General features: G+C 43.1%; 1 protein-coding gene across 1 annotated transcript in view; it reads left to right on the forward strand.

Moving 5' to 3' along the window:
- The first annotated feature begins 629 nt into the window (after nucleotides 1-629).
- The window catches only part of LOC140485883 (ubiquitin-associated and SH3 domain-containing protein A-like), a 171,580-nt gene continuing 158,397 nt past the window's right edge, over nucleotides 630-13,812 (forward strand). Inside the window, exons 1-2 of the mRNA XM_072584332.1 lie at nucleotides 630-689; nucleotides 9,129-9,182. Of these exons, the coding sequence (XP_072440433.1) occupies nucleotides 667-689; nucleotides 9,129-9,182 (77 nt within the window). The 5' untranslated portion in view covers nucleotides 630-666. The remainder of the gene's footprint in view (nucleotides 690-9,128; nucleotides 9,183-13,812) is intronic.

Raw genomic sequence — 13,812 nt, forward strand, 5'->3', positions numbered from 1 at the left:
CCATTTGCAACATATGTGTCAACTTCACAACTTACCTTCCTGCCTACTTTTGTGTCAATTGCAAATGTAGCCCTTATGATTTGGCTCCTGTCATCTCAATGATTGTGATGTAAAATATAAAACGCTGAGACCCCAGCACAAGCTCCTGTCAAATCACTCAATTACATCAAACTATTTGTGGTTCAAGGAGCAGCAGCTCAGGGTAGGTAGAGGTGGGCATTAAATGACAGTCTTGACTGTGACACTCATATCTCCAGCCTGGATCAAATTCCCATTCTGAAAACAACCTCGTTTCAAGTTTCATTTTACTCTTTTGTATTAATTATTTAAACTGAAAACCTTGATTTCTATTTTGTTTGAAATTTATTTAAATATTAACAAAAATAGTTGTGCAAACACAAGATTAAAAGATCAAACTGCAATTATTGCATTTCTTCTGACTCTTTTGAGCAATTCACCAGTACCTGTGCCTGAAGGGTTTTCATAGTCACTGACAGGAAGCCATCTGCTCAGAAGGTCATATGGCTGTTTGAGGTTTCACTGCAAACTACTTGGTGCTGTTCAAGAAACTGTGAGATGGCGGAGAGTAAGATTGAGTTTTCTGTGAAATGTTCCACTCAGCTAAAAAGCAGAAGTACATTCTCCTTACTGGAGGCTGTTCTTTCTATGGGTTACCCAGAACACATAGCGTAAGTTATTATTTTGAATTTTTAAATAACCTGTATTAACAAATACCTGTATTTTTTAAGTTATGAAAATTTGTTTTCTTGACTTTTGGTTTCTCAAAATCTGGCATGTGAAAATTATTTAACAGGTGTTACTTTGGAATTGGTCAGTAAATTGTTTAATTGTTTAAGAATTTAGAGTTTAATGAGGGTAATGGATCAGAGAGCTCAGATCTTCATTAATCGGCAAAAGAGCCAGAGGTGAGATGGCTGGAGAGAATGGTTACTGTGCAGTGAGTTTCAGAACAAGGGCTCACCGTTTAAAAATAATGGTTTACCCGTTTAAAACAGAGATGAGGAGACAATTTTATGTCTCAGAGGGTTGAGAGTCTTCAGAATTCCTTCCCTCAAAAGGCAGTGGAGGCAGAATCTTTAAATATTTTTCAGGCAGAGGCAGATAGATCCTTGATTCCCAAAGGGATGAAAAATTATTGGAGATATGCAGGAATGTAGAATTAAGCTGAAATCAGATCATCCGTGATCTTATTGAATGACAGAGTAGGTTTTACGAGTTGAGTGGATGGTTTGCGTTCTTTACTTAGAACATAGAACATAGAACAGTACAGCACAGAACAGGCCCTTCAGCCCACGCTGTTGTGCCGACCATTGATCCTCATGTATGCACCCTCATATTTCTGTGACCATATGCATGTCCAGGAGTCTCTTAAATGTCCCCAATGTCCTTGCTCTCACAACTGCTTCTGGCAACGCATTCCATGCTCTTACAACTCTCTGTGTAAAGAACCCGCCTCTGACATCTCCTCTATACTTTCCTCCAAACAGCTTAAAACTATGACCCCTCATGTTAGCCATTTCTGCCCTGGGAAATAGTCTCTGGCTATTGACTCTACCTATGCCTCTCATTATCTTGTACACCTCAATTAGGTCCCCTCTCCTCCTCCCTTTCTCCAATGAAAAAAGTCCGAGCTCAGTCAACCTCTCTTCATAAGATAAACCCTCCAGTCCAGGCAGCATCCTGGTAAACCTCCTCTGAACCCTCTCCAAAGCATCTACATCTTTCTATAATAGGACGACCAGAACTGGACACAGTATTCCAAGTGCGGTCTAACCAAAGTTTTATAGAGCTGCAACAAGATCTCACGACTCTTAAACTCAATCCCCCTGTTAATGAAAGCCAAAACACCATATGCTTTCTTAACAACCCTGTCCACTTGGGTGGCTATTTCAAGCATCTATGTACCTGCACACCGAGATCCCTCTGTTCCTCCACACTGCCAAGAATCCTATCCTTAATCCTGTACTCAGCTTTCAAATTCGACCTTCCAAAATGCATCACCTAACATTTATCCAGGTTGAACTCCATCTGCCACCTCTCAGCCCATCTCTGCGTCCTGTCAATGTCCCGCTGCAGCCTACAACAGCCCTCTATACTGTCAACGACGCCTCCAACCTTTGTGTCATCTGCAAACTCGCTGACCCATCCTTCAATCCCCTCATCCAAGTCATTAATAAAAATTACAAACAGTAGAGGCCCAAGACAGAGCCCTGTGGAACATCACTCACCACAGATTTCCAGGCAGAATATTTTCCTTCTACTACCACTCGCTGTCTTCTGTTGGCCAGCCAATTCTGTATCCAGACAGCTATGTTCCCCTGAATCCCATTCCTCCTGACCTTCTGAATGAGCCTACCATGGGGAACCTTATCAAATGTGTTCAAGTCGTGGAATATGCGGTAAGAAAGGATAGCAGAGCAAATTCCAAATTAAATTTCAAAAAGGATTTGGATAAATACTTGAAAGGAAATTGCCAGGCTGTGTCGATAAGTGGATAGCTCTTTCAAACACTTGTCATAGGCACAAAAAAGATTAAAGGATTGCGGATACTGGAAATCAGTTGTCATACACATTGAGCTTACATGACGTCATCTACGTTCTATGTTTCTAAGTTTCTATGAATTATGTGGATTATGATATAGAATCTGGTTAACACATCATAAAGTTATTATACAGTTAATAGTTAAGGATACTTCTGAAGAGGTGTTTTTTTCAATTTTAATGACACAACAAATATCCACCAATATTATCATTAGAAATCTCAAAGGTTTGAAATAAACTTCAATCGATGTGGGCATTAAAATTGGGCCATTTGTTCAATTGAACAATTACACAGGTTTTTACCATCTCCCAGGCTCTTTATTCAAAGATTTTCACATTGAAATGTGAAAAAGGATTTTGCTTCTTCACCACTGTATGTGTACAGTACCTGCTCACTGATTGTGTAAAAAATGCTGCAGAAAGAACTGGGCATCAGACTTTTCAAAACATATTGCAAAGTTTCCAAAGGAAGTCATACTTACATTCAGGCAAGCAAGTTGCCCTGAGATTTTGTAAATTTACATCATACAGACACAACTGATATCACACTCACGACAGAGTCACATCTGGAATATTAACGAGAAAGAATTTGCATTTCTTCACACAGTTTGTTCTTGATTTGAGGATGATGTTTTTTCAAGACAGTGAATTTCTGCTGTGGGTCTCCAAGTGACTGCACAGGCTGAATCCTAACTCACAAATTCATGGCTACCTTTGTAGGATGGGCTGGGGCGATTGGAATTTCATTTCTTTTCCTTCTCGGCCCTTGCTAAGTCATTATCAAGAAGTTTGACCTTGATGTATGATCTAACTTGATTGGCAAAATAGTTCAAGGAAAGCTTGAGATTGTCTTGATGGCAATAGTTTTGTGTTTATTTTCTTGAGGATGACAAGGGAAAGAGCATTTTCATCGACTCTCCAACCATGAGGCCACAATCAGCAGGTGATCTTCTTCAAGGTGGTAAAAACAATGACTGCAGATGCTGGAAACCAGATTCTGGATTCGTGGTGCTGGAAGAGCACAGCAGTTCAGGCAGCACCCAAGTAGCTTTGAAATCAACGTTTCGGGCAAAAGCCCTTCTTTTGCCCGAAAAGTCGATTTTGAAGCTCCTTGGATGCTGCCTAAACTGCTGTGCTCTTCCAGCACCACTAATCCAGAAGGTGATCTTCTTCAGTCTATCCCACAAGTACACTGTGACAGAATCCATTGGGGAATCACCATCACTGGAAACATTGCAACAGGCCATTCAATAAGTGAAAGAAACAAATCATGTGACTTTGATGAAATTCTTGTCAGTTAGATTCATCTTAGAAAGGGATATTGGGGATTATTGGGAATGTGGAATTCAAAACACAGCCACCATCTTTCTGAATAGTGGAGCCAAATCAAGGGGTTGAATGGTCTACTTCAACTCCTCTTTTATTAGTCTATATGTTCGTATTCCAGCTGGGCTCTTCAAAGATGCTGTGCTTTTATCAGATCAAGACACCCTACACTCATCCTGTGGATTTGATGGGAGAAATCCCATGTCAGGAATCGCAGCTATTGTCAGGAAGGGAGATAAATCATGCTGTGGAAACTATCAAGGCAGGGAAACTCCCCACTTGTATTCTCCTGAATTGCCTGCTTCCTGTGTCTGAGGAAACCCTCTTCTGTGGCTGTAGACCTTCACAGGAACCTTTCACATGGCCACTGTTACCAGAAAAATCTGATAAAGATGTTGAGAATGATACCCTGAAAACTTCACTTCATTTTTTGAGCTGACAAAGCATTCAAGTCAATAAAATTGCATTTTCTTTACCACGTTGTAGGACCTCAGGACATTCAAACACAGTCACTGTTGTAATACAGGAGACAGCAGCTGGTTAGGTTTGTCTTGTTAAGAACAGGAGAGCTGAGCTGGTCAAGTTTATTACGACAGTGTCTGAGATAATTTTGAACTTTTACTGATAAAGCAGCAAGTCTCATTATCCAGACAGGTGACAGACTGCCACTTTGAATGGGATCTGGGATTTGGCTCAAATATGTGGTCAGCTTCTTTAATATGCTATCACCCATTGTTAACAGCTAACCCAAGAATGCAACTTTTAAAAAAAAAGGTTTTGTGATTTACACATGAAAGAAGTGAAACTACCACTGTATTCTAACAGATGAAAGGCTTAACAGACAATCAATTTTTCAATGTATAATTTCAGTTACATCACACTGCAAATTTTTGCTATAAATTCTGTGTTATGATCGAGCCCTCCACTATCACCTGATGAAGAAGCGTCACTCCAAAAGCTAGTGTGCTTCCAATTAAACCTGTTGGACTATAACCTGGTGTTGTGTGATTTTTAACTTTGTACACCCCAGTCCAACACCGGCATCTCCAAATCTTTAATATGCAAATTATTCACTACCTTTGCAAACAGGCCGAGCTAAGATCAGTACAAAATCATTTTGCAGAAGCTCTCTGCATCCTCGACTTTAAGTATTTTTTATTCATTCACAGGATGAGGGTGTCACTGGCTAGGCCAGCATTTATTGCCCATCCCTAATTGCCCAGAGGGCAGTTAAGACTCAACCACACGTAGGGCAGATCAAGTAAGGATGGCAGGTTTCTAAAGTTCATTAATAAACTAGATGGGCCTTTTCCCAACATTCAACAGCGGCTTCATGGTCATTGTTAGATTCTTAATTCCAGATTTTTAAAAATTGAAATCAGATTCCAGTATCTGCCATGGTAGGATTCACAGCTGGTTGCCCAGAATATTCCCTGGGTCTCTGATTTAACAGGTGAGTGATAATATGACTCGGAAATCACCCTCACGTGGTTCACACCTGGACAAAAGAGTTGGATTCCAGAGGGGAGGGGAGAGGGACGGCCCTTGACATCAAGGCTGCATTTGACTGAGTGTGGCATCAAGGAGCCCGAGCAAAACTGGAATCAGTGGACATCAGGGGGCAAACTCTCCAGTGGTTAGTCATACCTGACATATAGGAAGATGGTTATGTTTATTGGAGATCAGTCATCTCAGTTCCAGGACGTCTCTGCAGGAGTTCCTCAGGGGAGTGTCGACAGCCCAACCATCTTCAGCTGCTTCATCAATGACCTACCCTCTGTCATCAGGTCAGAAGTGGGGATGTTCACCGATGATTGCACAATGTTCAACACCATTCACCACTCCTCAGATAATGAGACAGTCCATGTTCAAGTGTAGCAAGACCTTAACAATATCCAGGCCTGGGCTGAAAAATGGCAAGTAACATGTGTACCACATAATGCCTGACGATGACCATAGAATCATAGAATCCCATGTGTTACCATCACTGAATCAAACACTATCAACATTCTGGGGACTACTGAAACTGAATTGGATTACCAGTGGTATAAGATCAGGTCAGAGGCTAGGATTCCTCCAGTGAGTAACTCACCTCCTGACTCCCCATAGCAGGCTACTACCTATAAGGCACAAGTTAGGAGTGTGATGGAATACTCCCCACTTGCCCAGATGGATGCAGTTCAAACAAAACATTCAGGAAACTTGACACCATCCCGGACAAAGCAGCCTGGTGAATTGGTGCCACATCCATAAATATTCAGTTCTTCCTGCACTGATACTCAGTAAAAGCACTGTACGATCTACAAGGTGCACTGCAGAAATTCACCAAGGCCTCTTCAACAGCACCTTTGAAACCTATGAGCACTTCATCTAGAAGGACAAGGGCAGTAAATACCTGGGAACACCACCACCTTCATGTTCCCATCAAAACCACTCATTATCCTGATTTGGAAATATATCGTAATTTGTTCAGTCTTGCTGGATCTACCTGCAACATGTGGACTGTTCGTGAAGGCAGCTTACACCACCTTCTCAAAGACAACAAAGGGTAGGCAACAAATGCTGGCCAGCCATAAAACCCACATTCCCTGAGTGAATTAAAAAAAGAGATTCTTGAGGTGCTGGGACTATTTCTGATGCACCATTTTGAACATTTAAAAAAAACTAACTTACAGCAATTCTGACTAGCAAGCCTAATACATCATTCAGTAACAGCACAGCTTACATACTTGTGTTTTGAATTTTATATTCCCACCTTCCCTAATTACTGAGGAATACTTGTTTAAAAAACAACCAATGTCCCTCAGTAGGACCTGAAGAGTATGGGCATTACCGGCCTGTCAGTTTAACATCAGTGCTGTATGACAGAACCCATTCCTACCCACTGTCTGTAACTTGTGCTGAAAGCCAGCATTCTGTGAGAATGTCATGTTCAGAGTTAATGTCAATCCAACAGTGCCACATTTGACTCTTCTGAGAGGTTTATTTTGCAATTCTGCCCATAAATAGGGACAAATCTTCTTACAAAGGGTCACTGAGGAGAGCTCAATGATATCTGAAGAGGAATTCAAAGGGTTCAGATACTTAAGACTGTCAGTGAGTGAGCACCATATAAACATTAGACTGTCAGTGAGTGAGGACCATATGAACATTAGACTGTCAGTGAGTGAGGACCATATGAGCATAAGATGCGTCTGGACAGATGCATGAGTAATTGGGGAGCAGAGAGATACAGATGCTTAGGGAATGGGTGACAGGTTTAGACAGTACATTTGGATCAGCTCAGGCTTGGAGAGTCGAAGAGCCTGTTCCTGGGCTGTAAATTTTCTTTGTTCTTTGTTCTTTTTCCTCATCAAGCAGCCTGGTAATTCCAGGAATTGGTCCAGTAAAACTTCTTCGAACTGTTTCCAACACATAAGACTGTCAGTGAGTGAGGACAATATGAACATTATTCTGGATTAGTGGTGCTGGAAGAGCACAGCAGTTCAGGCAGCATCCAACGAGCAGGGAAATCGACATTTCGGGCAAAAGCCCTTCATCAGGAATGCCCAAAACGTTGATTTCGAAGCTCTTCGGATGCTGCCTGAACTGCTGTGCTCTTCCAGCACCACTAATCCAGAATCTGGTTTCCAGCATCTGCAGTCATTGTTTTTACCTTACCAATATGAACATTAGACTGTCAGTGAGTGAGGACCATATGAGCAAGGAACAAGAGCAGGCCATTCAGCCATATATATATATACAAATACAGTCTACTCCACCATTCAATAAGAATAGAATAGAATAGAATGCCCTTTATTGTTACACACAGCGAAAAGTTTGTACATCTCTGTGCACCATCTTAGAAATAGGATACCTAGGTACAGATACTTTAAGTGTTACAGAATTGAAATAGTTTAAAAAAATGATGAGCATGGGAAAAGAGGGTTTAAAAAGTCCCAAATTAAATTAAGAAGTATCTTTAAAGTACTCAAGTTATAGTCCTTTCTTGTGCCTGTTAGCCTTCAAGGCTGTTGGGAGAGATGCCAAAGTGGAGTCTCCAGTTCTTGTGTTGAGCAGGACACATGACCTTTATTCAGAGTTCTCTTACCACATGTGTGGGAGAAGCCATTGACCACTCTGTATCTTGCTTTCACATGCGGCCCAATTGCCCTCTTAATGACAGCTCATGTCAGAGGTTGTGACAGTCCACTTTTTCCAAAAAAGTACAGGATATCCAAACATAACACAATACAATGGTTACATGCAACATTGACATCGGTAATTGCAACATTCCCTCTGACCTACATGTCCAATCCTGTGAATACACAATGATGGACAAAATCAGGGTCAATCTTTGGTTTCCCATGATCTCATGATGTTTACAGAAATTTAATATAAGGATGGTCTGTATGATCATTACTTTAAACACTTTTCATACAGCACCTAAATCCCATCAATAGGAACAAAATTCAAACACGTTTATGGCTCCATTAAATGATTTGGATTTTTTAGATTGTTCATTTGGTTTGAAATGGCAATTGTTTATTCTTTCGAGGTCATTGTGATCCTGTTTCAGAATTACTTCTGCAGCCCTTTGTCAGTTGGTGCTGTAATGAGGTTATGTTGTTTCTGTGTTTTTGTTGTTCTAATCGTCCTGCAGGAGAAAAGTTCCTGCAAGGGTGTAAAGTGAAACCAGTCTATGTTCTTATGGCATCATCCTTTTATTTTAATTCCCTACAGTATGGAACTGGGCCCTTCAGCCCAATAAGTCCACACCAACCCCCTGAAGAGTAACCCACCCAGACCCCCATTCCCCTAACTAATGCATCCAACACGACGGGCAATTTAGCATGGCCAATTCACTTGACCTAAGCATCTTTGGATTGTGGGAGGAAACCAGAGCACCCAGAGGAAACCCACACAGACACAGGAAGAGTGTGCAAACTCCACACAGACAATTGCGCAAGGTAGGAATCGAACCCAGGTCCCTGGTGCTGTGAGGCAGCAGTGCTAACCACTGTGCCACCGTGGCCTCCTTGTCTGGGTTCAGATTCAGCCTCAAAGAACGTTCTTAACATTGGGACTGAGGGCAACACAACCTTCCACGTTGCAGAGTGACAGTGATAATGGTTTCCCTTTAAGAAAGGACTGGAAATGATCTCCATGAATGCACCATCCCAGATGCTCCATTTGGTGATGTTACACATTGTTGGTAGTGGCTGATTTTGATAATTATCGGTTTAACTATCTCTCTGTAGGCGGAAAGCTTTAGCTGCCACTGGAGGAAGAAGCGCACAAGAGGCTGCTGATTGGTGAGTAATGTTTATCAGTTTCCACCCTGAATCTGCTTTTGTTTTAAAATGTTTTCAATATTGAAATAAGTTAGTACCAATGACCTCAAATTTTATGTAGGAATTTGGAAGTGTTTCAGTAAGAAATTTGCCATTGGATATCCAGAAATATTCGGAGATTGAAGCACTCTAAGCCCCGAGCAGTCCATGTCACCGCCTGATCTCCATTGACAGAGGAAACTGAGGAGGAAGCACAATAATACCACAGCACTGTCCTCTCCTACAAAACCAGTCACTCCTGCTCTCTGCTCTCTGTCCCTTACCCAATCAGGTACCCACTCTGTTACTGCAAATTTAATTCCATAGGTTTGAAATTCACTAACAACTCTGCTCTGTGTAACTTTATCAAATATTGTTTTAAAACTCCATATCCATATTCTCTCCCTTTGTGATTACCACAATAAAGAACTTATTGTCATGAGGCAAACTCCAGGGGATGGGACAGGAGGATGGGACAGGAGGATGGGACAGGAGGATGGGACAGGAGGATGGGACAGGAGGATGGGACAGGAGGATGGGACAGGAGGATGGGACAGGAGGATGGGACAGGAGGATGGGACAGGAGGATGGGAGGGATTCACAGGTGATGTGCAGTAGAGAGGATATAGGGGAAAGGAAGGGGGAAGAGGAGGTGATGTGACGGAGGATGCGGGAGGGAAAGAGATCAAAGGAATAGAGTATTGGGGAGAATGTGAAGGAGGGAAAGGGAGAAGGAAGAATACAAATTAGGAAGGAGGAGGGACAGAACCACCTTAGAGGAGCAGTTCAGTCTCCCACGTTATTCAGTCCTGAAGCTGAATCCCAAATTCCTGAATAAAATATAAAGTTCATGCCTGAACTTCGATTTGTAAAGTCGATTCCAAGTGTGGTCTCACCAGGGTCTTGTAGAGCTGCAGCAAAACCTCGCGGCTCTTAAACTCGATCGCCCTGTTAATGAAAGCCAAAACACCATGTGCTTTCTTAACAACCCTATCCACTTGGGTGGCAATTTTGAGGGATCAATGTACTTGAACACCAAGATCCTTCTGTTCCTCCACACTGCCAAGAATCCTGTCTTTAATCCTATATTCAGCATTCAAGTTCAACCTTCCAAAATGCATCACTTCACATTTATCCAGGTTGAACTCCATCTGCCATTTCTCAGCCCAGCTCTACATCCTGTCAATGTCACGCTGCAGCCTGCAGTAGCCCTTGATACTATCAACGGCACCTCCAACCTTTCTGTCATCGTCAAATTTACTAACCCACCCCTCAACCTCCTCATCCAAGTCATTTATAAAAACTATAAAGAGCAGAGGCCCAAGAACAGAGCCCTGCAGGACCCCACTCAACACTGACCTCCAGGCAGAATACTTTCCATCTACAACCACTCTCTGCCTTCTGTCAGCCAGCCAATTCTGAAGCCAGATAGCCAAATCTCCCTGTATCCCATACTTCCTGACTTTCAAGTTTGTGAGAAGATTTGTAGCTCGGGTGCTCGTTGTTGTGGTTCTGTTCGCCGAGCTGGGAATTTGTGTTGCAGACGTTTCGTCCCCTGTCTAGGTGACATCCTCAGTGCTTGGGAGCCTCCTGTGAAGCGCTTCTGTGATCTTTCCTCTGGCATTTATAGTGGTTTGAATCTGCCGCTTCCAGTTGTCAGTTCCAGCTGTCCGCTGCAGTGGCCGGTATATTGGGTCCAGGTCGATGTGCTTATTGATTGAATCTGTGGATGAGTGCCATCTCTCTAGGAATTCCCTGGCTGTTCTCTGTTTGGCTTGTCCTATAACAGTAGTGTTGTCCCAGTCGAATTCATGTTGCTTGTCATCTGCGTGTGTGGCTACTAAGGATAGCTGGTCGTGTCATTTCGTGGCTAGTTGGTGTTCATGGATACGGATTGTTAGCTGTCTTCCTGTTTGTCCGATGTAGTGTTTTGTGCAGTCCTTGCATGGGATTTTGTACACTACATTGGTTTTGCTCATGCTGGGTATTGGGTCCTTTGTTCTGGTGAGTTGTTGTCTGAGAGTGGCTGTTCCTGACTTTATGAATAAGACTACCGTGGGGAACCTTATCAACTGCCTTGCTGAAGTCCACATTCACCACATCCACTGAGCAACATTCGTCGACCTGTCTTGTCACCTCCTCAAAGAAGTCAATAAGATTTGTGAGGCATGACCTGTCCCTCACAAAGCCATGCTGACTGCCTTTAATCACACTATGCTTTGCCAAATAATCATAAATCCTATCCCTCAGAATTCTTTCCAAAACCTTGCTGACCACAGACATAAGACTGACTGGTCTGTAATTGCCAGGGATTTCCCTATTACTTTTCTTGAAAAGAGGAACACCATTCGCCTCATTCCAATCCTCCGGTACGACTCTCATGGAGAGTGAGGTGACAAAGATCTTCGCCAGCGGCTTAGCAACCTCCTTTCTCACTTCCCAGAGCAGCCTAGGATAAATCTGGTCTGGAAAAGCACAGCAGGTCAGGCAGCATCCAAGGAGCAGGAGAATCGACGATTCGGGCATAAGCCCTTCTTCAGGAATCAGGGCTCATGCCCGAAACATCGATTCTCCTGTTCCTTGGATGCTGCCTGACCTGCTGCGCTTTTCCAGCAACACACTTTCAGCTCTGATCTCCAGCATCTGCAGTCCTCACTTTCTCCTTAAATCTGGTCTAGCCCTGGGGACTTATCAATCTTAATATTCGCCAAAATTTCCAGCACATCAACTTCATCAATCTTGATCTGTTCAAGCCTGTACCCCAGCTCCTCAAAGGTCTCATTCACAAAAACCAAAGCAAAAAACTCATTGAGGGCTTCCCCTATCTGCTCAGACTCCACGCACAAGTTCCCTACACTATCCCTGACCGGCCCTACCTTCTCCCTGATCATTCTCATATTCCTCTCATATGAGTAAAATGCCTTTGGGTTCTCCCTGATTCTTCCTGCCAAGCCTTTTTCGTGCCCCCTCCTGGCTCTCCTCAGTTCATTTCTGACTCCTTTCTAGCAAGTCTGTAATCCTCTAAAGCTGTGCTAGATTCTTGCTTCCTCCACCTTACGTAAGCTGCCTTTTTCCTTTTGACGAGAAGTTCCTCTGTTCTCATCATCCAAGGTTCCTTAATCTTACCCCTTCTCACCTGTCTCAGAGGAACAACTTCGTGCATCACTCGCAACAACTGCTCCTTAAATAGTCTCCATATGTCTGCTGTGCCCTTTCTGTGGAACAATTGCTCCCAGTCTGTACTTCCCAACTCCTGTCAGATAGTGTCATAATTTCCTTTCCCCAGTTAAATATCTTCCCTTGGTAACTGCTCCTTTCCCTCTCCATGGCTATGGTAAATGTGAGGCAGTTGTGATCACTGTCACCAAAGTGAATAAACGGATGACTAGGGTAGGAATATGTCCAGTCAAGGATAGTAGTGGGAAGTTGTGTGTGGAGGCGGAGGAGATTGGGGAGACACTAAATCAATACTTTTCGTCAGTATTCACTCAGGAACAGGACACTGTTGCTGATGTGAATATTGAGTCACAAGTGATTAGAATGGATGGCCTTGAGGTACGTAGGGAAGAGGTCTGGGGAATACTGGAAACGATGAAAATAGATAAGTCCCCTAGGCCTGATGGCATTTATCCTAGGATCCTCTGGGAAGCTAGGGATGAGATAGCGGAGCCATTGGCCTTGATTTTTAGGTCGTCGTTGTCTTCAGGAACAGTGCCAGAAGACTGGAGGATAGCGAATGTGGTCCCCTTGTTCAAGAAGGGGAGCAAGGATAGCCCAAGTAACTATAGGCCAGTCAGTCTCACTTCTGTTGTGGGCAAAGTCTTAGAGAGAATTGTAAGGGATAGGATTTATGAACATCTGGATAGGAATAATGTGATCAAGGATAGTCAGCATGGTTTTGTGAAGGGCAGGTCGTGCCTCACAAACCTTATTGAGTTCTTTGAGAAGGTGACCAAGGAAGTGGACGAGGGTAAAGCAGTAGATGTGGTGTATATGGATTTTAGCAAGGCGTTCGATAAGGTACCCCATCGCAGGCTAATACAAAAACTACGGAGGTATGGCATTGAGGGTGCATTAGAGGTTTGGATTAGGAATTGGCTGGCTGGAAGGAGACAGAGGGTAGTAGTTGATAGTATAGGTTCATCTTGGAGCGCAGTTACTAGCGGTGTTCCACAAGGATCTGATTTGGGACCATTGAAGGCTGGGTGAGCAAGTTTGCGGATGATACGAAAGTCGGTGGAGTTGTGGACAGCGAAGAAGGATGTGGCAGGTTACAGCGCGATATAGATAAGTTGCAGAGCTGGGCAGTAAGGTGGCAAATGGAATTCAATGTAGCTAAGTGTGAAGTCATTCACTTTGGTAGGAGTAACAAAAAGATGGATTACTGGGCTAATGGTAGACTACTTGGTAGTGTGGATGAGCAGAGGGATCTTGGTGTCCATGTACACAGATCTTTGAAAGTTGCCACCCAGGTAAATAATGCTGTGAAGAAGGCATATGGTGTACTGGGCTTTATTGGTAGAGGAATTGAGTTCCGGAGTCCTGAGGTCATGTTGCAGTTGTATAAGACTCTGGTGCGGCTGCATCTAGAGTATTGTGTGCAGTTTTGGTC

The sequence above is a fragment of the Chiloscyllium punctatum genome, chromosome 15, assembly GCF_047496795.1.
Source record: "Chiloscyllium punctatum isolate Juve2018m chromosome 15, sChiPun1.3, whole genome shotgun sequence".
Taxonomy (NCBI): Eukaryota; Metazoa; Chordata; class Chondrichthyes; order Orectolobiformes; family Hemiscylliidae; genus Chiloscyllium; species Chiloscyllium punctatum.